General features: G+C 38.8%; 1 protein-coding gene across 5 annotated transcripts in view; it reads right to left on the bottom strand.

Annotated features, from left to right (window-relative positions):
* Window positions 1-23,026, bottom strand: part of NCOA7 (nuclear receptor coactivator 7) — a 163,031-nt gene that overhangs the window by 53,072 nt on the left and 86,933 nt on the right. For all 5 annotated transcript variants that reach the window (XM_011944476.1, XM_011944478.1, XM_011944479.1 and 2 more), the window contains 2 exons: window positions 5,323-5,402; window positions 1,915-2,022 (listed from right to left, as the gene is read on the bottom strand). In XM_011944476.1, coding sequence (XP_011799866.1) covers window positions 1,915-2,022; window positions 5,323-5,402 — 188 coding nt within the window. The remainder of the gene's footprint in view (window positions 1-1,914; window positions 2,023-5,322; window positions 5,403-23,026) is intronic.

Here is a 23,026-nt window from a genome sequence, read left to right as displayed (position 1 = left end):
GCTCTGAGTTCTAAAGTAGTATGGTCCTTATATGATAAATTATATAAGATAATGTCAATACAATGATCCCAGCATTTTCTCTTCCATCAGTGTCTGGGTTATGTAAAACTAAAAATCCACCCCCAACCCCCCCACCAAATTATACAGAATAGCAACCTTCTGCAAAATATTCTGGTTCTCAAAACATTATTACAATCCTGACATTCAATACTCTTTTAATGAGACATGCTACATTGTGGCCTGTATCAAATACAATCTTTTGCTTGTTTGTTTTTGAGATGGAGTTTCACTCTTGTCACCCAGGCTGGAGTGCAGTGGTGCGATCGCAGCTCACTGCAACCACCACCCTACGCGTTCAAGAGATTCTCCTGCCTCAGCCTGCCGAATAGCTGGGATTACAGGCGCCCGCCACCAAGCCTGGCTACTGGCTAATTTTTGTATTTTTAGTAGAGATGGGGTTTCACCATGTTGGTCAGGCTGTCCTTGAACTTCTGACCTCAACTGATCTGCCTACCTTGGCTTCCAAAGTGCTGGGATCAGAGGGATGAGCCACTGCGCCTGGCCAAATATAATCTTAAAATGATGACTTTTAATATTATAAAACAGAATTCAGAGCTAATCATGTAACAATTGATTACTGATCAATATTGGTATTCACTGTCTCCTATCTTTCCAGTCATTTAAACCTCACTTCAATCCAGAAAATATTTGAGACAACAATAAAAAACATATTAAATAAAAGTGGGAAAATCAAAGTCAAGGGGATATAAGATGAGGACTGATTACTACTAAAAATATACACACCAAAACTAGTAACCACTCATTAAGAAGTGGGCCATAAAAGTGACTCTAAGTTTCCATATAATTAATGCAAAGAGACAACATCATTAGTTAGCAGAATTCAATTTCCATGAGATAAAAATGAAGAAGTTTCTCAGAAGTACAAATACTCTCCTATAGAATCTCATACAAAGGAGCGTCCTAGACTGAACTATTTGTCCTCTATGATGCACTAACAGTAAATACAATAACCAGTTTTGGAGTATTGCTTTTTATAGCATCTTCAATATAGGTCAATGGCAAATGCCAAAGTTTACAGTTCTGTAAAAAGTAATTTACAAAGGACTAAAATTTTGTGGTCTTGGTATACAGCTCTTATTTATCTTATATTATACAGCTAAACTAGAGTAATGAATGGATGGCATTTTTCCCAAGCAATTCTCCACTAATATTAATTTTTTTTTTGCATCTGAACTCTTAAAAAAAGTATTAGGTAACAGAAATTGTGGTTCAATCGTCTGAACATTCCAAATGTCGAATCTAAAGAGTAATTCCTAAGCTTAAACAGTTGACCGCACTGTAGAGAGAGGTGGGCAGCAGCCAGAACATGTGCTACCTCAACATGGAAGTGAGCCTGGATCATGGGCAGGGGTGAAAGTCTCCTACTGCAAAAAAATAATTTTGGGTTTGCTCCCAACATATATGCAAATCAGGATTTGAGGTCTTAAAGTTCTTAACCATACAAGCAATGCTGTCATTTTAGCCTAGAAAAAAAATTGTAAGCTTGTGTAGCCAAGGAATCCTATGAATATGAAAATATCATAAAGTTGAGCTGGGTGCAGTGGCTCACGTCTGTAATCTCAGCTACTTGGGAGGCTGAGGTGGGAGGACTGCTTGAGCCCAGGGGATAGAGGCTGCAGTGACCCATGATGGTGTCACTGCACTCCAGCCTGGGCAACAGAGCGAGACCCTGTCTCAAAAAATAAACAAATAAAAATAAAGGAGAGAAAATATTGAACCAAAGCACATTATCATTTATGATAATACTATGAAAAACAGTAGTGAGGCACTGAAAATGGCAATAAAAGATAAATGCAGAATTTCTAGAGTTATATACAATAAGAGTATAATTACCTGGCCTGGAACAATAGTATGTGTGAAAAGTTTATTCAGTTCCACCAATTTATTGGGAGTGATGTTAAATTTCAGTGCTATGGAGTTTAGGGTGTCCTGGTTTCCAGCCTAGAATAATCAAACAAGTAAGAGTCAATACATAAAGCAAAAAAATCAATTTTGATAGATACTATTAATTTATCTGCAATATGAATAAATAATAAAGTAATAGTTCCATCAAGATAGACTACAAAAAAAAGAGTGAATACGTTGTCAATTCTTAATAAAATCATTTTAAAGCAAAGTCTTAAATGCAATTCATTTCTGGGCTTCCTCATTTTCAAGTTTCACTGTCCACTAATAGATTTCTAATTTTACTTTGGTGCAACTTAGGCGTATGATGTAAAGGTCCATGAGCTATAATGAAGACTACAACAAGAAAAAAATACAATGTACACACAGACCCATCCTCAGGGGAAGTGGGGCTACTTTCTCTCTTGTAAGTTTCTGTCTATTTGCATGACTTTTCCGTATACTATAAACTGCTGGTTTTTATGGCAAAGCTGGCAAAATGTTTTCTCCTGGGTTCAGCACACTGCCTGATACATGGAGGGTACTCAAAAAGTTGATGAATGAATACTGTGAAAGCAAGGAAATCAGAAAGAAATTCAGATTAGCTACCGATAATTGTTCACTGTCATTAAAACCACAATTTTCTACGGTCAAATTAGTGTTACTCTCTAAATCTATAAAACTTGTGACATATGTCCCAGGTGTACACTCTTCTTTCCTTCTGTAGTAGAGGAGGAACAGGAATAGAGGGTAGTGAGGAGATGAGAAACTTCACAGGAAAACAGCTCTACCCAGAAAACAAGTTGGCTCCCTGATGTCATGTCAACATCCCAAGACAAACTCCCTGACCAGAGCTGCCAGATAGACTTGCTAGTGGGAGGTCACTCTGATGAAGGTCACTGAGAAGTTCCCGTTGATAGCCCTGGGTCAAGACCAGTATAAGTTCCTTGTAAGCAGAACTGGCTCCACCAGGTGAGCCTTGAATTATGTGGAGATGTGAGAAGGCTGAAGGAAGATGTGGACTGGTGAAAGGGGTAGAGACGTAGGAGGAGAATTAAACCCATTGCTGCCTTCAGTATCAAAGGTACAACTACTAGATGAACTGTCTCAGACTAAACAAAGCTTACGGTTACAGATTACATTGAAACAGCCTCAAAGCCTTTCTAGAACAAGTTAGGATATATTATATGGAGTATGTATAATTTTTTAAATCACTAAAGTAACAACATAGGCCACTACTTCTACCCTAGGCAAAACTATCTGCACTAAAAACAAAGTTAAAAAATATTTTTAATACTGTATTATATATTTGTATGCTACATTCATATTTTTATGAGTAAACTTATAAAACATACACTGTATAGGGGAATCAGAGAGTGAGAAAAACTTTAACAATCTGCAGTTATTAAAGATAAGATAAATATGCAGAATTAGGGCACAGACCCCGAGAGGGATGTTGGTATCATTAAATGACTGAAACTAAATCAGAATGCTTGATCATCCATAGCTCAGCAGTAATAAAAGCAATTGGGTAAGTGCTAGCAGATTCTTCAAACACAAATTTATATGAGTTACCTTTTATTTCCAATGACAAGCACAAAAATAACTTGCCAAATAAAACTAATCTCCATAACATAAAACAAAGCCTGCATTATTGATTTGATCACTTGTTAATATTTAACTAATTTGGAGGGTTTTTTTGTTTTGTTTTGTTTTTTAACTGTCACTACATTGTTCAGTATATACTGTAGGAAGTAACTCCTGGCAAAAGCACCTCTCCATTCTTTGGAGGGGCATGTGAATAAAGGTGCTAGACAAATACATACAGATCTTAATGATTATGGCTTTAGAAGTAATATTGTTATTAATAATAAATAATTGAGTCCAATACTTCTTGAGTGCCTATTTTGAGGTAAGGCACTATTCTAGGTGTTATGAGGACCAACAGTATATTTTAGACAATGGTAATATAAAATATAATTATCCCAAATCCTTTCTAAAAATGACTATGCTTATAAACTTTAGAAAGATGCCTAGAGATGTTCACAGGACATTGAGCACGAAAGCCTGTGACAGAGATCTTCAATGTGACTCTACAGAGGCTTGCAGATTTACCATTCCAAAAGAAATACCAGCAAAGAATTAGATCTTGCTGCCTGTCTTATATAGGGTCTGGCATTGCTTACAAATAATGACTATAAAATAAGTACACATTAGGAAAATACAACCAGGCAATGGCAACAGCACTTAATTTCTTCTTAGAAGTCAAAGAGAACACTCACTCCTCAAGAGTGCTATTTAATAGTGAATTAAAATAGATCTACAACTGAGTGCCCACTTTGTGCCAAGCCTAGGATACATAAGATACAACTCCTGGCCTCCAGGAGCTTATGATGCAGTCACAGAGATGAGCACATGGCACACAGTGTGCAGCTGTACTAATGAACACACACCTAGCATTGTTCATCTACTGCTCAACAGTAGGGAATTCCTGCAAGCTACCAGGAATATAATGGTGAACAAAGAGAGGTCTAATCTCTCTTCATGGACGTATAAATTAAAACATGAGATAGATATTAAAATAACAACATGCCAATGAATCAATAATGTCAAACTGAGATAAATTATGTTAAGCAACATGATTCAATGAGAATGTTAAAAAAGGGATCTGGCCTAGACTGGCGGGAAAAATCACAGAAGGTAGTAACAAACATGAAGAGTAAGGGGATGAAGATGTCAAGAATCAAGTTCTAGCCTGCATAAATGTAGGAATGATGGAGCCATTGTTTCTTGAAAAAGGACCAAACATGGAGGACTAGGTGGACATGTTGAGTAGCCAAGTGAGTAATTAGCTTTGGAACTTAGAAAGAACATCTGGGTTGGTGACCTAAAAGTGGTAGTCCCTGTTATATCAAAGATAATTCAAGTCATCAGTTTGTTTGGAGGTTCTAACAGGGCAACACAGTTACTAGGATACCCATGACCCAAGAAATGTCCTCCTGTATTGGGGAAGGTCATCCTCTTCATCCAAGCTCCAGAGGGATGCACACGGAGTGGTGGGGGAAGAAAGGGATTCCTGCCTAGTCAGCCAGATCAGCCTAAGCAATGCTGGTGATCAACAGGGTAATGGATGTTGCAGCCAGATCACCCTCACATTCTTAAGTCACTGGTTTATTTGAGATTGACCCGGGAGAAAATATGGAGGAAAAAGAAATGACCTAAAATTGGTCTTAAGAAACTTCATTGTTTAATGGGTACACGAGAGGAAAGCAGCCGAGGGGCAGGATGTGTCAGGGAAAACCATTATATAAATCTAGTGCTATTAACAAACATTTATACCACCTTGGTTATACTTACAGTGTATTCCATAGTCCCATGGGGCTTCTGAACCACCATCTTCTTCTCTTTTTTATCATGTGTTTTGTTTTGATTGTCATCTGAAGAATAAATCATATGTAAATGAATAATTTCATTTTCAGGGACTGAAGACAGGGTAAAACTACCATGTATAAAAATCCACTTTCAAATCAACTGACAAAAAGACATTAATAGGAAAATGGACTCAGGGCACAAATAGATCATACTCATAAAAGCACACTATTCATCCTGAATAAATGATTAACATTAACTATAATTAAATAGTATAAATAAAAACAATGAGGTAATGTTTACAGTTACTAATGGTTTTAATGATAATGTGTAATGATTATGAAGTTAGAGTAAAACCAGTAGAGTTACTATATAAATGATGCCTAATGAAAATGAGTATAGTCCTTTTAGAAAGTGATTTGGCAATATGTAACAATAGCCATAGAAAGGTTCATTCTGACTCAGTAATCCTTCTCTTAGGAATTTACCCTAATGACAAAATCAAAAGAAGAAAAAGGCTACATATCAGCATATGGTCACTGTAATACTATTTATAACAATGAAAACAAAAAGAATACGTCCAACAACATACTAAGTTGGACCATGGATTTTACAATTTTTTTTTTTTTTTGAGACAGAGTCTCACTCTGTCACCCAGACTGGAGCACAGTGGCATGATCTCAGCTCACTACAACCTCTGTCTCCCAGGTTCAAGGAAATCTTCTGCCTCAGCCTCCCGAGTAGCTGGGATTACAGGTGTGCGCCACCATGTCTGGCTAATTTTTGTATTTTTAGTAGAGACAGGGTTTCACCATGTTGGCCAGGCTTGTCTCAAACTCCTGACCTCAGGTGATCTGCCCGCCTCGGCCTTCTGAACTGCTGGGATTACAAGCGTCAGCCACCAAACCCAGTCATATTTCGCTGTTTTTATATGTCAAAAATGGCCAACCATTAGCACCTGCATATGATTCAACCTAATTGTCAGGGTTAAATACATCTCGATATATTAATTCAGATATCAGAAACCCCAGAACCATACTGCAATAGATTAAAATGTGACAAAAAGAATATAAAATTGAATTAACCATGAAAAGATGCTCCAACCTGCATGTGATCAGAAAAATGCAAATGAAAACAATTTATCATTTTATACCTACTAGCCTGGTAAAATCAGAAAGCTGTATAATTCCAATGTTGATGGAAATGCGAACACTACAAGGAATGTAAACTGTTCAGTCATTCCAGAGAATGAAGTATATACAGCTCATATGACCTAGGAATTTAATTCACAGATAAGTATCCTCTCCCAACAGGTATATACTTTATGCACACCATAAGGGACCCGCTGGAGGATGTTCATCACAGTATTATCCATGGCAGTGAGGAGATAGAGGGTAAATAAAGCATGGTAGGTAAGCTCTGGGAATCCAGAGCAATTAGATTCCAGCAATTAGAAATAACAAGCCATAAATATACACCAAAAGTGTCAACAGGTTTACATCAAGAAAAACTGAATGGGATGTTAGTGTCCATCTGTTTTAAACATACATCACAGATGGACACTAAAAAAAAAAAAAACACACAAATAATTTTCAGAAGTATATCAAAATAAAAACCTACACACATTGAACACAATAGAATAGTGTCAAGTTGGGGAAGAAATGGGAGTGCAGAACGAGAATAAAAGGGAATGAATGATAAATGACAAGAAGCCGAGCTTGGACCAGTAATGATAAACCATGATCTGAGAAGGGTGATTAACTCAGCCCTCTATGTCTGAGGTCCTACAAGCACACATACATACACATGGAAAGGTCTCAACGATATCATTTCATCTATATCACAAGCATGGGGGTCCTAGATGAAAACTGAGGGGTGACATAGAAACATGAACATAGTTAATTCACATAGGATTTATCTGACTTTTAAATATTTCCTCTATATTATTTAAAAATTAAAGCCAAGAGGAAAAAATACAACTTAAATAGATGCCTCCATTACAGTCCTGTCCTAGTCATCTACATCTTCAAATCAGAACTATTCATGGAACCAAAGAGAACCTGAACATTCCTCTAGACTATAAAAAAATGATCTCCATACCTACAGGCAACCACATCTAAATTACTTCAGGAAGACAGGACTATTGACTATGTTTTTAGATCTCCAGATAAGGAGATTCCAAAGTGCAATCACCATATTTTACAAATCTTAGGAAGGAAAAAATATAAAAACTGGTTTGCTTAATTCTTGGCAGGTAAGCAATAAAACATTAACAATACTTCTCTTTCTTTCCTTCTGAAGAATCTGAAAAATCTTAATTGTTTGCTTTTGCTTTGTTTACACGGAAGATGAATGCCCCAGGTTAATTCTTCCCCATAGTTCCTTTTGGGATTAGGTTAAGTGTTATTCATTCCTTTTAATATCTCAGCTCCATTTTCTTTGTTGCATACTTCTGCCCTTCTTGCTGTCATCATAAACAGCTGTCACTTTAGGTCTTCATGCTATCAGAATAGTTTCTTTATATCATTTTGTAGGTAGCTTCCTATTTCTAGAGCCCACAATATGCTTCTTTCTTCCCATGTCTGGCAGCTTCTGGCCAACGCCCTTCCATAAGCTGTAGCTAGATATCTCTGGTCCCAATGGGCAGCGCTACTAAAAGCCACCAAATTGTGACAGTTTACATACTGCACAGCTACAAAAGAAAAATGCATGTTGGCTAAGCCTTGCAGGATAAACTTAACTATGTACACCTGAGTTAGTGCAAAAAGTAAATTACCTTCCATTGCCACAGGTGGGTAGGCTAGAAAAATGTCACACATGTAGTATTACTAAAGGGAAAAAAAAAACAAACCAAAAATGCCTTCCCATCAGAGTCTAAGATGTTGAGATCATGGAGGTAAAGACCATGATGTACCCATCCTTAAATGTCTTATGTCTTTTTTTTTTTTTTTTGAGACAGGGTCTCACTCTGTCACCCAGGCTGGGGTGCAGTGACACTAACATGACTCACTGCAACCTCCACTCCTAGACTCAAGCAATTCTCCCACCTCAGCTTCCCGAGTAGCTAGGACTATAGGCTCATGCCACCACACCAGGTTAATTTTTGCATTTTTTTGGAGAGATGGGGTTTCACCATGTTGCTCAGGCTGTTCTCAAATTCCTGCGCTCAAGTGATCTGCCCACCTTGGCCTCCCAAAGTGATGGGATTACAGGTGGGAACCACTGCACCTGGCCTTGTCTTGTATCTATGGTTGAATAAACCTTTCAGTACAGATGAATAAGCCTGATAAGTTTGATTGTGAGGCAATACTTTTCACTGATGTAACATCACACCAGGCAAATCATGTGCACCTGCCAAAGCCACAAGGCAAATACTATGTTTTACAGTTGGCTCAATAGAGAAGCAAAGAGGATCTAATTTAATTGCCTTTGTATCTTTATAGCTCAAGGCAAGGTTTCATATTGCTTCTGAAATAATTGTTTTGCAGTGAGTTGAAAAGATGGTAAACTATGTGTCTCAATGAGTGAAGTCCTGTGTGTCTGGGAACTGGGTTCTGCAGCACATAGTCCACAAAGCACTGGAGGGGCTTCTGGCCCTGGTGAGATCTAGGACGAGGCATGAACTGCCATGGGAAAGGACCACTCCATTGTGCTTTAGGATGGTGCTCCAACCCTAGCGTTTTAGGTAAGGATCCACACCCATCCCAAAGGGTGCAACTGTCTTCCAATGACACTGACCTTTCCGGCTTCAGGCCTCCTCACAGACCTTTCTACCTATCCAAATTCTGACCCTCCTCCTGTGTACAAGAACCTAAGGCAAATGACATAAAAGTATCTACTGCCAAGGGGAAAGTTGAGCAAGTATCCCTCAGAAGCCATTTACAGCAAAGCCACTGAACCTCATACCTGCCCACCTCTGAAATAAAGTCTTCAAAGCAGGTTTTCTCCAGTCCAATAAGGAGTACCTGTAACAAAACTGACAAAAACCCTAGAGGAATAAAATACAGGCCCTTCAGCCTAGCCCATTTCTTTCTGCATAAATCCTGGAGGTAGGAACTGGAATGGGGAGGAAGAATGGGGTACCTGTGTTTACCTCAACCCAAGTGGATCTTGGTGCCCTGTTCATAAGTCCTGCCACCTCCCTTGTCACACCATAAAAGGGTCCTGGAGTGTCCAGAACACAAGACTCTAAACTCCTGCATCTGAGATGATCCCCAAATACAAGTTTACAGAAAGAAGACTCCTCTCTCTCCATGCACTGGGGCTAAAAGAAGATGCTACCTAGCAGTATGCCTGGGGCCTGGAGAGGCATGACAGCCAGATGTGAAGGTATCCCTTGTAGTGGGGATACTGAAGTCTTGGATGAGGCTATGACATCAACAGAATAAATTTTAAGAGGAGGCCTGAAGTTTGAGAACAGAATCTAAGGAAGGCTTGATTTAAGGATTGAAAAAAAGATGGCTGATATAAAGGGGGGAAAGCAATTAGAGGGATGGGAAAATGAATGCAATGTCACAGAGGCCATAGAAAAAAGGAAGGTGGTGATGACACTGTGAAATGCTGAACAGAGGTCCAGAGATGGAAACCTGGAAATGGATAAGTGGAATTCACAGAGAGGTTCTGTAAGTAAAGGGAGCTCAAGACAGATGCTGTCAATATCATCAGTAGAGTAGGGGTAAGGTCATCTGCTAAAATGTAGTGCAGTGAGGGTATGATTGAGGGAGTAAGAGTAATGAGATTTGGTAGAGTTACTGTGGCAAAAATGAGGTTTCAAAAATGTGAACATTAAGAAGTAACACTATACTCTGGGGTGGGGTCTCAACACCAGGGTAACAGGCCACATAAGAAGTAAGCTAATAAGTGGCTACCTGTGTGGTTATAATGCACAGAGCAAGACAGCTGGAGCTGGATGAGCAGTGGCTGAGATACAGGTAGTGAGATGTTGGACGAGTTAGGGGAATGGCATGATGAATGAGTTTCCTATTGCTGCTATAACAAATTACTACACATTTGTGGCTCAAAATAAAGCATAAATGCAGATTTATTATTTTACAGTTCCATAGGTTAGAAGTCTGGCATAGGTCTCACTACTTTCCTTCTGGAGGCAGAGTAGGGGAGGACTGGTTCCCTTGCCTTTTCTCACTCTTGGAAGTGGGCTACTTTGGGCCCCGGAAGCAGGGTCTTGAGCCCTGGTTTTTCTCAGAACCAGCATATCTAGCCAGTTCTGCGTTTGCAGGAAGCTCGAGCCAAGGCCCTGCTTTCACCCGCAGAGCCAGCAATGCTGCCTGAGTTGTGTCATGCTCTCTCTCCTGCCTCCCTCTCACTTTTAAGGTCCCTTGTGATTGCACTGGGCCACATTGATAGCCCTGGAAAATCTCCTTTAGGTCAGCTGATTAGCAACCTCAATTTCATCTACAGCCTTGATTCACCTTTGCTATGTAACCTAACAGGTTTGGGGAAATAGGACATGGGCATCTTTAGGAGGTCATTAGTCTGCCTGTCACAATTGGAGAACAGATCTGTGGGAAAAGACAACAAAAGAAATTGAGGTTCAAATAAGAGATTTTTGAGTACTGAAGTAGTGATGTGAGATGTGGACATTGAGTATGCTGGTGCGGGGAAGACTGGGGAGGGTATCAAGAAACGAACTGGCTAGATACGCTGGTTCTGAGAAAAACCAGCAAGAACAAGTCAATACATAATGTCCTTCAAACCGGAGCATCTGGCTCCTGTCACAGGCCCCTGGGGACTGGGTGAAGTCAGGACAGTGGACATGATTCATGATTGTGCTTGAAAACAGAATCCATACAGACATCTGTGAATTCCCTGGATCTTGATTCCATAATTTCTACTTAGATATAGGAATGGAAGAAAAGATAGTATGTAGCCTTTTTTCTGTTATTAACAAGTATCTGGACAAGCACAAACAGAAGTTTGGAAAATTATCAGGTTTCTAAACTATATCAGGACCAGTTCTGCATGGGGCTTACACTTACTATGTGCCCCTTCTTTCGTTACTCACTCATGAATGACCAGCTCTCTCCTCCATCTATTTCTATCATAAGAGCATCTGAATGGAGTTCGGGAGGCTGACAGCACAGGATCACCAGTAACTCTAAAGAATAGTTTCTATGACCTCCAAATGAAGGGAATTCAAAGAGGCAAAAATTGTCTGTGTCTCTCTAGATTTTTCAAAGAAAGGGGTACCCTGATTTATGAACAGGAGAATCTGTTTCCAATGACAGGCATGTCCCTATAATGGAAACTGATCCATTCAGCTATGATTGCTGAAGCAGTTTGATGGTATTAATCATAAAATCAAGTCATGTACCATCTCACTTATGTCATCAAACACCTTTCTGATCACAGTTTGGTTTAGGGGTCAAAATGAGCTGGGTTTAACTAGCAACCCTGACACATTTTCATAGCCGTGTGATATTAATCAAGTTAGCTGAAATCTTTGTGCATCAGTTTATCTGTAAAATGAAATGTTGAGAAAATTAAGCTGATTCATACAGTGTTCATCTCAGAGCCTGGCACAGAGCACATGCTTAACAAATGCTATTTTTATTAATAATAATGTAGTCAACATAAGTAAATAGCAATTTGAATAGAGTAGTATGTTAAAACAATCATAAACCATGAGCAAAAATGTTTCATCCAGAAATACAGCAGTGATATAGTATTAATATGATAAAGCTTTATAAATTGTTTAAAGGAGAAAAAGAATCTGATCATTTTGATAAATGCTAAAAAAGCATTTAACGAATTAAACAGCCATTATTGTATTTTTTAAAAGAACAAAAAATTCCAACTGTTAGAAAACTAAGAATAGAGTGACCTTCTTTAATGATGAATTTTTATTCTGATAGTCACTAGAAATATGCTTCTCAAAAGCAATGCAACGCTAAAGAGTATATATAAAAAAGAGTTTCTTCATAGGAATGAAAACTGAATGACTTCATGATGTCACTTCCAGGTCTATAGAAATGGGCTTATTACCTAAATACAGCACTGGTGAGGCCCCACCCCCAGCTTTCTGGAAGGAAGATTACAAGTGAGGAGAGGGAAAAATACCCACAGGCACTGCATGAGCTCCACCCCCTTTCTTTGGTTTCAGCTGCGCTAGGAAAGGCCTAACTTGCCTAAGAGCAATTCTAGCAAAGTTTTTAAGGTTTCTGCGCATGGTACCCACCAACTTAGTGGTATCCACTAAAGTACAACATAGAGGCGAACCTAACGTGAGGCTAAACCACAAGTATTTCAGGTCATAAAGAAAAAAGCCTTGTAGTGGAGATAAAAGCAGCAACACTACAAACATAATGGAAACTCCAGGATAAAGAGGGAATCCCTGCCACTCATCAGAGGTTACCTTGCACAGCACCACAAGGCAATCTCTGTGCCCGAATGCGCTACAGGTACCCACACGCTCAACATCTCTTGAGAAATTAAGCACTCTTCTAACCTCTCCTAAAATACACCTGTATAAACTGAGATGAGCTCTTACATCAGAAACCAAAAGCAAAAGAAGTAATTTTTAAAAAAATAAAACATTACTAACATCAATTTATGGTTTATACCCAACTTTGTTCTGAAATCTAGTCAAAGCACCAGCTGAAAAGTTTTAAATACTGAAAAGAAATGAAAATGTGGTCATTAGTGGATAACATAATTATCTGCGTAAAGAACCAATATTATCATGAAAATGTCAAAAATTCACAAAGTTGTTCACTAAGGTGGCGAGATATAATAATTTTTAAAATTTTTGTAACAGAAGTGTAATCGGAAAAGTCCCAGGTAAAGTGGTATCAAACTATGTAACATCTGGGAATAAGAATGACACGATATATATAAAGAAAATTAAAATGCTTAACTGAAGTGTCTAAATGGACATAATACTCCTAAGTAGGAAATCTCATCTTTAAATGAATATTTCACTTTTTTCAAATTAATGTTTAAATGCAATTTAAATAAAAAATAATGTTTTATGGCAAAGGAACACTTTCCAAATTGAAAACCATGCTTATCTACAAGCATAAATACATGACTATCCAAAATTATTTTTCAAAGAGAAGTGAGGGTAAGCACACTCTACTGATGTTGAAACACATCATTATAAAGCTACAGCAATTAAAACATTGCAGTGACATCACCAAAAAACAGAAATTTGGTGAAAATAAAAGCACCATTATAAATGAGAAGAGGCTGGTTTTCCCCATAAATATCATGTAACTTAATGTTGAAGGGAAGGTTCTGGCATCAGATAGACTGTGAATGAGAGTCCTGGTCTACCATCTGCTCACTAGGTAACCTTGGGGAAGTAACTTAAAGACAGTCTCCCAGTGCACAAAATGGGGATACTACTGAATTCCCAAAGAGTTACCGTAAGAATTTGATAAGGTGATTCAGAAAAAGCACTTTGCAATGTGCACAGTAAGGGCTCAAGGGACTTTAGGGATTATAATTAAGTGAAGCTAGATGAATAATGGCTAAGATTTGGAGAAAAATTTGGACCACTCTCAAATCAATACAGATAGATTGAATAGCAAAAAATAAAGTTATATGTCTTTTTTTTTTCTGAGATGGAGTTTCGCTCTTGTTGTCCAGGCTGGAGTGCAATGGCACGATCTCAGCTCACCACAACCTCCGCCTCCCGGGTTCAAGCGATTATCCTGCCTCAGCCTCGCAAGTAGCTGGCATTACAGGCATGTGCCACCATGCCTGGCTAATTTTGTATTTTTAGTAGAAATGTCGTTTCTCCATGTTGGTCAGGCTGGTCTCAAACTCCCAACCTCAGTTGATCTGCCCACCTTGGCCCCCCAAAGTGCTGGGATTACAGGTGTGAGCCACCGTGCCCGGCCTAAAGTCGTATGTCTTTGAAGAAAATATAGCACTTGTATTTGCCTAAAGAAATATCTTCTTGGCTGAGTGCAGTGGCTCACATCTGTAATCCCAGAACACTGGAAGGCTGAGGTGGGAGAATTGCTTGAGGACAGGAGTTCAAGACCAGCCTGAGTAAGATGGGGAGACCCTGTGTCTACAAAAGAGAAAAAAGAAAGAAAAGAAAAGAAAAGAAAAGAGAAGAAAAGAAAAGAAAGAAAAGAAAAGAAAATATAAGAAATCAGCCAGGCGTGGCGCTACATGCCTATAGTCCCAGTTACATGTAAGGCTGAGGTGGGAGCATCACTTGAGCCCAGGAGATGACAATACAGTGAGCTATGATTGCACCACTGCACTCCAGCCTGGAAAACACAGAGAGAGAGATCCTGTCTTTAAAAAACATAAAATAAATAAATAAATTTTAAAAAGAAATAACATCTTCTCTATTGGCAATGTACAATTCTCAAATTATTGACCCGACTCTATAAAAAGCACAATTAAAACATTCAGTATTGTTATGTAGCACTTTATAAAGTATAAGCTGTTACCATTAAATTTTTTAAAAAAAGATGTGTCAGGGAAGAATGAACCCTATACTCAATATGAACTCTGTTTTAACCTGTGGCACAAAGGAAAATGTCATGCAGTACATGTTACCTTCCTTCTTTCAAGCAAGTCACAGGCAACACAGTCCTCGACTAAAACGAGTCATACTGTGGTAAAATCTGAAACGCAAGTGCTTAAAGCACAGGGAAGTTATCAATCTTATAAAATGTTTTGCTCTAGAATCTACTACTGCACTCAGCATGGAGAAGGTCCTCCTTGTTCGTGGAAAAAACTCAGGCTTTGGTGCCAAAGAGGGCAGGGTATGAATCCTGGCTCCGTGCTAGCCGACAGTGGATCCCTGGCCAGTTACTCAGCTTCTCAGTTTTTACATTTGTAAAATAGGCTACATGTTTTGTAGCAGATCATGGTAAGTCCTAAATTAAATAGTGAAATAAGGGATCTAACACAAAGGAGATATTCACGGAAAATAGTTCTTTCTGTTCTTCTTTATGTCTGATGTTGCTTCTCCTCCTCTTCTCACCCTCTTTCCCACCCTCCAAAATACTTTTCTGAAAACAGCTTTTGCTTTTCATAAATGGATCAAGGACCTAATTGTGCACATTAACACTCCAGAAGAAAACAGAGGAAATATGAAAGCCAATTTCACATGAATCAAAACTATATACAGCCATTGTCTTAGTACATTCAGGCTGCTATAACAAAATACCATAAACTGGTGGCTTATCAACAACAGGAATTTATTTCCCAGAGTTCTGGACACTGGGAAGTCCAATATCAAGGCACTGACAAACTCGGCGTATTTTCTCCTCATCGTGGTTCATAGACAGCACGTTCTCAACCAGGCAGCTCTCTGAAGTCTCTTTTCTAAGAATACTAATCCCAATCATGAGGTCGCCACCCATATGGCCTCATTACTTCCTAAAGATCCCTCCTCTTGATACTATCACATTGGGGAGTAGGATTTCAACATATAAATTTGGGGTTGGGTGGGGGGGACACAAATATTCAGACCATGGCAGTCATTTAGAAACACAAACAAAAATAAATAAATAAAGGTCATTCATTTTCCCTCCAATCAGAGAGACCAATGTTGGCATTCTGGTGAATATACTTCTAGAAACTCTCCATATCTCTTTTTATATGTATGTAGGTGAATTATTTTTTTAAACAAAAATGGAATCATAATCAGCAACCATTGTTAACTCACTTCTTTACTGTAGTATTTGGTGAAAATTTCCCATATCATTAACTATTTGTCTACTTCATTTTAAAATGGCACATAGTAATTCCATTTTATATCATTTATGTTATTTTTCATTTTCCTGCTATTTTAAACAATGCAATGATAGTTACTGCAGTTAAATCTTCTAATATGCTCATGACTGCTTAGGATGAATTACTAAAAACAGAATTGTTGGGTCAAAGAGTATGCCAAAAGGGTCTTGATAAAAACGGCCAAATTGCCCTCCAAAAAAAAAAACCTGACCACATCACTCTTCAGCCATCAATGTATTTGCTAAGATTTAAATGTTATGTCCCCCCAAAATTCATATGTTGAAATCCTCACCCATAAGTGTGTGGTATTAGGAAAAGGGGCCATTGAGAGGTGGTTAGGTTATCTTGGCAGTACTTTCATGGCTGGGATTATTGCTCCTATAAAAGAGGCCAAAGACCCCTCACCCTTCTACCATGTGAGCTCAGAGTGAGAGGATGGTGGTCTATGAGGATATGGGCTCTCAACACACTCCACATTTGCCAGTGCCTTAATCTGGGACTTTCCAGCCTCCAGAACTGTGAGAAATACATGTCTGTTATTTTATAAGCCACTCAGTTATATGGTATTTTGTGGATCAAGCAGCCCAAAGACAGAATTAGAGTATTTTTCCTCTTTTATCCTTCCTAGTTTACTTCTAATTGAATTTTTCAAAGCTTAACACCACTGACTGTACTTAGTTTATCTGTTGTCTTTCCCTCACCCAAACCACATTTGGGCATTTCTCTTACAATGAGATTTTTTATAATGCAAGTGAATATAACAAGACAGATTAAGTAGGGTATGAGATTTGCATTATGTAGACCACTATGATTATAATGGAACTAAACTCTGAGTTCAAGTTCATATGCAGTAGGACAGGCTTGTTAAGTAAGATACAGTTGCTTTTGCATAGTGACTGTACCTTTTGTTCCAACAATGACAAGAATGGGTTACAAAATATTGTGTTAATGAGAGTGCTGGGGTTGTGAGGTCAGGAAAGGAGTGTCCCTTGAAACAAAGCTGGTGCAATCACAGGTGTACTCAGGGGTGTTTGTTTTACAGCTACTTAATTGTGAACATTCATGCTCCCTAACTACTGGGGTTTCTAAGGAAATATAACTGATTTCTAGATTCTAAATTCCTTTTCCCTGTTGGAACAATTTTCTATAGAACATGGTTTACCATATGTTTAATATTTTTAGGTTTTTTTTTTTTTTTTTTAAGACGGAGTCTCGCTCTGTTGCTCAGGCTGGAATGCAGTGGCACGATCTCTGCTCACTGCAAGCTCTGCCTCCCAGGTTCACGCCATTCTCCTGCCTCAGCCTCCCAAGTAGCTGGGACTACAGGTGCCCATCAGCACGCCTGGCTAATTTTTTGAATTTTTTTTAGTAGAGACGGGGTTTCACCGTGTTAGCCAGAATGGTCTCGATCTCCTGAACTCGTGATCCGCCCACTTTGGCCTCCCAAAGTGCTGGGATTACAGGTGTGAGCCACTGTGCCCAGCCAATATTTTTAGTTTTTAAGTAAAGCAGGTTTTCTTTTCGTTTTTTGTTTTTCGTTTTTTTTTTTTTTTTGAGACGAAGTCTCACTCTGTTGCCCAGGCTGCAGTGCAGTGATGCAATCTAGACTCACTGCCACCTCTGCATACTGGGTTCAAGCAGTTCTCTTGCCTCAGCCTCCCGAGTAGCTGGGACTACAGGCATGCACTACACATCCAGCTAATTTTTTTGTATTTTCAGTAGAGATGGGGTTTCACCATGTTGGCCAGGATGATCTTGATCAGGTGATCTGCTTGCTTCGGCCTCCCAAAGTGCTGTGATTACAGGCATGAGCCACCACACCTAGCCACAAGTAAAGTAGTTTTTGCAAACAGTGTGAATGGAAAAGTCAATAATGTTGAAAATGTTATCAAACATTTTCAAAAGTGATAATGTAGAAAACAGAAAAGAAGAGGAAAAAAAAAAAAGCAGCAACAGTCCATCGAAGCCCACAATGGCAAAAATGCCATTCACATGGGCACTGCCAAAATGACCTAATTTGTTCACAAATTTGTTTAAGGTAATCTGTGACACAAAAGATCTCTTTCCTCAAGTCCATTCTATGTCTGAGAATGTCTTGTCTTTGACCTTGAAAAACAGCTTTTGCCTTACAAGTCTGAAGAGATTTTAATTCCTCTGGCATTTACAACTAATGAAGAAGTCTGTTTCTAACTTTTTTCTTTGCTCCTTTGTAGATAATGTTTTAAAAAGATCATCTCTTTATCATTTATTCATGACCTGTAAACATTTGCTACAGTTATTCAGAGGACTGAGTATTCCCCATAATTCTGCCTAAGGTAAGCTCTTATTTCTCCACTTAGGCATGAGTCTTAGCTCATGAAAGCATCTTCTTATCTGATTCCAGCTTGGATGACTGCTTCTACTCCCGAGGTTCTGTCCTTTTCACCAGGAACACCTTTGATCCTCAGACTCTTCATTTACACCTCCCATATCTGTCGTCTTCTCTTATCACTTTTTTTTGAGATGGAATTTCACCCTTGTTGCCCAGGTTGGAGTGTAATGGCGTAATCTCGGCTTGCTGCAACCTCTGCCTCCCGGGTTCAAGCGATTCTCCTGCCTCAGCCTCCTGAGTAGCTAGAATTACAGGCATGTGCCACCATGTCCAGCTAATTTTTGTATTTTTAGTAGAGACAGGGTTTCTCCACGTTGGTTAGGCTGGTCTCGAACTCCCGACTTCAGGTGATCTGCTCGCCTTGGCCTCCCAAAGTGCTGAGATTATAGGTGTGAGCCACTGTGCCCGGCTTCTCTTATCACCTTCATTCCTTCAGCCACACTGCATGCATTCTGGGGGCACACCTCAGGTTTGTCCTCTCACCACCCAGGTGTGTCACGAAAACACTAATTTGACTTCATTGATGGTCCCAAGAAGTACAGGCCTAACTATTTTCATCCAAATAATTTCCATTTATTTTACACCCAAATTCCTTAAGCCCATTCTGCTTGATTTAAAAAAAATATTAATTGGATTCTTGGCATCCTTTTTCTACATGAAAGTCCATTTTCATCCTGTGTTCTTTGATGTTCTAAGATTTAAAGTACCAGGATGATCATTACTTTTTAACAGAAGAGCAATGTTATTAGACACTTGTGGCTTGACCTGTTTATGTTTAGAAATTGATTTATCAAATGTAACATAACTTTGGCTCTCTGAACTTGCTATGTAAAACAAAGACAAATGATGGACATGAAATCTTCACATGTGTAGTTAGGAAAAACACATTAAGAAAAAGCAATCTGTCTATGGAAAAGTATCAGGTTGCCTTTGTGAGAAATAACTTAGTAGTCTGTTACTTCCATGTTGTTGAAAAACCAAAACAGATATCAAAGGAAAAGTAGAGGATTTCATTTATTTTTTTGTTTCTTTTGAGTTCAGGAGGAAAAACTATGATTTGAAATGATTAATATAGACATTACAGATTTTATACTGAAAGCTAAATTCATTCTTTGTACTGCAGAGGTTCTCTTTAAATAAATCTTTGACTATGATAATCAAAAAATGAGCTATGCCCTCTTATTTAAGTCTTTCATGTTTGTTATAATGACCTCCCAGTATAATTTTCTTAAAATTCAACTTCACTATCCAAGATCTTGGTATTCACCTTTTACATTAAAACATTACATAATTATAATATATTTTATCCCAATTTAGTCTTGTCCCCCCTTATTTATAAAATGTGTCCATCTCTTTCCAATCTTATGGCTGCACAGCTATGTTTCAAATGAAGAACTTCCCTACACTGAAATTTTACCCATATTTGTAAAATTTCCATTTCCATCTCCGTATTCATAGAAGCAAAGATGTTCACTACTCTAAATTTAAGAAATAATGAATTCCTTTAATATAAAAGAATCTGGGCAGGGTGCCGTGGCTCACGCCTGTAATCCCAGCACTTTGGGAGGCCAAGGTAAGTGGATCACTTGAGGCCAGGAGTTGGAGACCAGCCTGGCCAACATGGTGAAACCCTGTCTCTACTAAAAATACAAAAATTAGGTGGGTGTGGTGGCGTGTGCCTGTAATCTCATCCACTTGGGAGGCTGAGGCATGAGAATCACTTGAATCTGGGAGGCAGAGGTTGCAGTGAGTCGAGATTGTGCCACTGCGCTCTAGCCTGGGCAACAGAGCAAGACTCTGTCTTAACAAAAAGAAAAAGTATCCTATGATATAGTTCATGTCAATTTAATATATTTTGATATTTTAATATAGACCAAACATCTTTTAATACATTTATAAATATTCCAAGGTGCTTGTATCAAATTTAACTTAATAACTGATTTTGAAAAATATATTAAGACACATTATCACCAAAAAATTCCTTAAGAGTTTACGCAAACAGAATAAATGAAAAAGGAGTACTTTATATATTAGTAAACACAAACGAAAGCACAAAATGGCTCAGTTCACTTGTTCTAGAAGGATTTTTTGATGCTTACTGTGTGCCAGGTGCTGCGCTAGGTGTTGGATCTAGATTTATCTGACGCCATCTGCCTCAATATAATCTCTCCACTTCCTTTCTCCTACTCCCCTCTCAAAAACAAAGCATTTTTAGAATCAGCACCATGTTGTTATGAGGCAACTCTAGCGACTCAATCTTTCCGAAGCATCCTTTATTCGTATCTCAACTGTTGTGTTTTCCTAAGTGTCAGGAGATAGCAATGGCTTATTACTCAAGGATTAAGTGAGGCACAGATAAAAGTAATTTCACAAGTAAAAACATTATTTTGTCAAAATACACTTCTTTAGATCAGGCAGATGATGTTATAGCTGTGGAATAGATACCCACAGAAAGTAATTATTTTGTTATATATTGCTTATAGAACTTCATATTTGTCTAATGCTTTAGATTTTTGCAAAAGCTCTTACTTTTACTTTATTTTCAACTCTTTTTTCTGATTAATATTAAAAATAACTATGCGTAATACACAAAAAAACTGCCTTGCAAAATTTCTGTAAGCAGAGGAAACAACTATCAACATATTATTATATATCCTCCTAGTCTTTTTTCTATACATTCATTATTATTTGTTGTCCATTAACTTTTCATTTTGGCTCTCTGTGTATTCACCAGATTACTTTTGTTTTACACATGTGGATTCATCTGACACCTGTAAGTAGCAATTTGTAGGCCTTTCACTTGAAATTTAGGACCCTCTAGACAAATCTACCTGGCACCTCAAAAACATCTCCAAACATAAATTCATTATCTTCTTTCCTCCTTCTTGAGCTTCCTAGTCTATAAATTTTTGACTCTGTTTGTACTTCTCCCTCACACACTATACTGACCATCAAATGCTGCTGTGTGTCCCTGCAGTGTGCCCCTTCCCCTAAGCCCTAGTCTCAGACCAGCACAGCCTGTCTTCATGTTAGATTCATCACAGAATTGATGGTAAACTAAGTATAGAGCAAACAAAAAGTAGAGAATTTTCTTTTCTCTTGACATTCTCCTCCAATGGCTCTTCACTGACTACAAGGTAAATCCCAAATCCTTAGCAAGTCAACGAGATCCTCCCATTTTCTTTCTTTTTCTTTTTTTTTTTAGACAGAGTTTCACTCTTGTCGCCCAGGCTGGCGTGCAATGGCAAAGTCTCCCCTTCCGTCCTAGACTAGAGCCACCAAAAGCAGCAGTGAACTGGGATGCTCTTGACTTGAGGTCTGATGCTCCATCTAGTGGTAGAGAATATCGCCTTGGGATGGGACTGAGAAACACGCCAGGTCAGACGCTGGGAGAGTCAGCAAACCTGCCAAGATGAGAGTTTGTCAACTCTAGTCAGATTTGGAAAGGGTCAAGGAACTCTGGAATTCCACCTAGAGGTTTTATCTAAGCACTGGGTTCTCCTGAGGAAACGCCTCAAACCTCCAAACTGGTTGCTATCATTGCCAGTCTTGAGAGATGATAAGCTTTAATGACATTTCTTTTTTTTTTTTTCAGAGACAGTGTCTCGCTCTGTCACTCAGCCTGGAGAGCAGTAGATTAGTGTACCCTCCAACTCCTGGACTCAAGCAATTCTCTCACCTCAGCATCTCAAGTAGCTGGGACTATAGGCATATGCCACTACGCCTGGCTAATGTATTTTTTGTAGAGACAGGATCTTGTACATTGCCCGAGCTGGCTTTGAACTCCTGGCCTCCAGTGATCCTCCTACCTCAGCCTCCCAAAGTGCTGGGTAAAATTACAGATGTGAACCACTGAGCCTGGCCACATTTCTTTACTTATTGCTAACAAATAAAATCACAGGATACTTCTGACCCAATGACTACATTATTAGCTATGCTTTTCCAGAGTTTTCTTGAAACTCCAACAATTAAAAATAGAGTATTCATTTATCTATGTATTAATTATTCCTTTCAATGCACACTTAAAGAGCACCTGTCACGCTGAAGACACTACACAAAGCTAATACTCTAGGGTCTAAGTCACCCCAGCCTGTACATAGGTAATCAAGTACATCCATAATAACAATGCAGAAAGGAAGTCTAACCTGGACAGGGACAAGGAGGGCTTCTGGAAGAAACGATGATTGAGCTGATTTTGTTAAGTCAAGTAAGAATCAGTCAGGTAAAGAGTGAAGGGCATTGTTTCAGACTCAGCATTACACACGCGACAGAGTATACCCACATAAAAAGGCTATCCTAATACAGCGAGAAATCATTTAAAAAAAAAAAAAAAAGCATACGCTTTGGGGTCGGGTGCAGTGGATCACGCCTGTAATCCCAGCACTTTAGGAGGCCAAAGTGGGTGGATCACTTGAAGGCAGGCGTTCAAGAACAGCCTGGCCAATATGGTGAAATCCTGTCTCTACTAAAAGAATGAAAATTAGCCGAGCATTATGGCGTGCACCTGTAATCTCAGCTATTCGCGAGGCTGAGGCAGAAGAATCACTTGAACCCCAGAGGCAGAGATTGTAGATGGCGCTCCAGCCTGGGTGACAGAGC

The sequence above is a fragment of the Colobus angolensis genome, unplaced genomic scaffold, assembly GCF_000951035.1.
Source record: "Colobus angolensis palliatus isolate OR3802 unplaced genomic scaffold, Cang.pa_1.0 Scaffold231, whole genome shotgun sequence".
In the NCBI taxonomy this organism is placed as follows: Eukaryota; Metazoa; Chordata; class Mammalia; order Primates; family Cercopithecidae; genus Colobus; species Colobus angolensis.
This window is presented reverse-complemented; position numbering and strand designations above follow the sequence as displayed.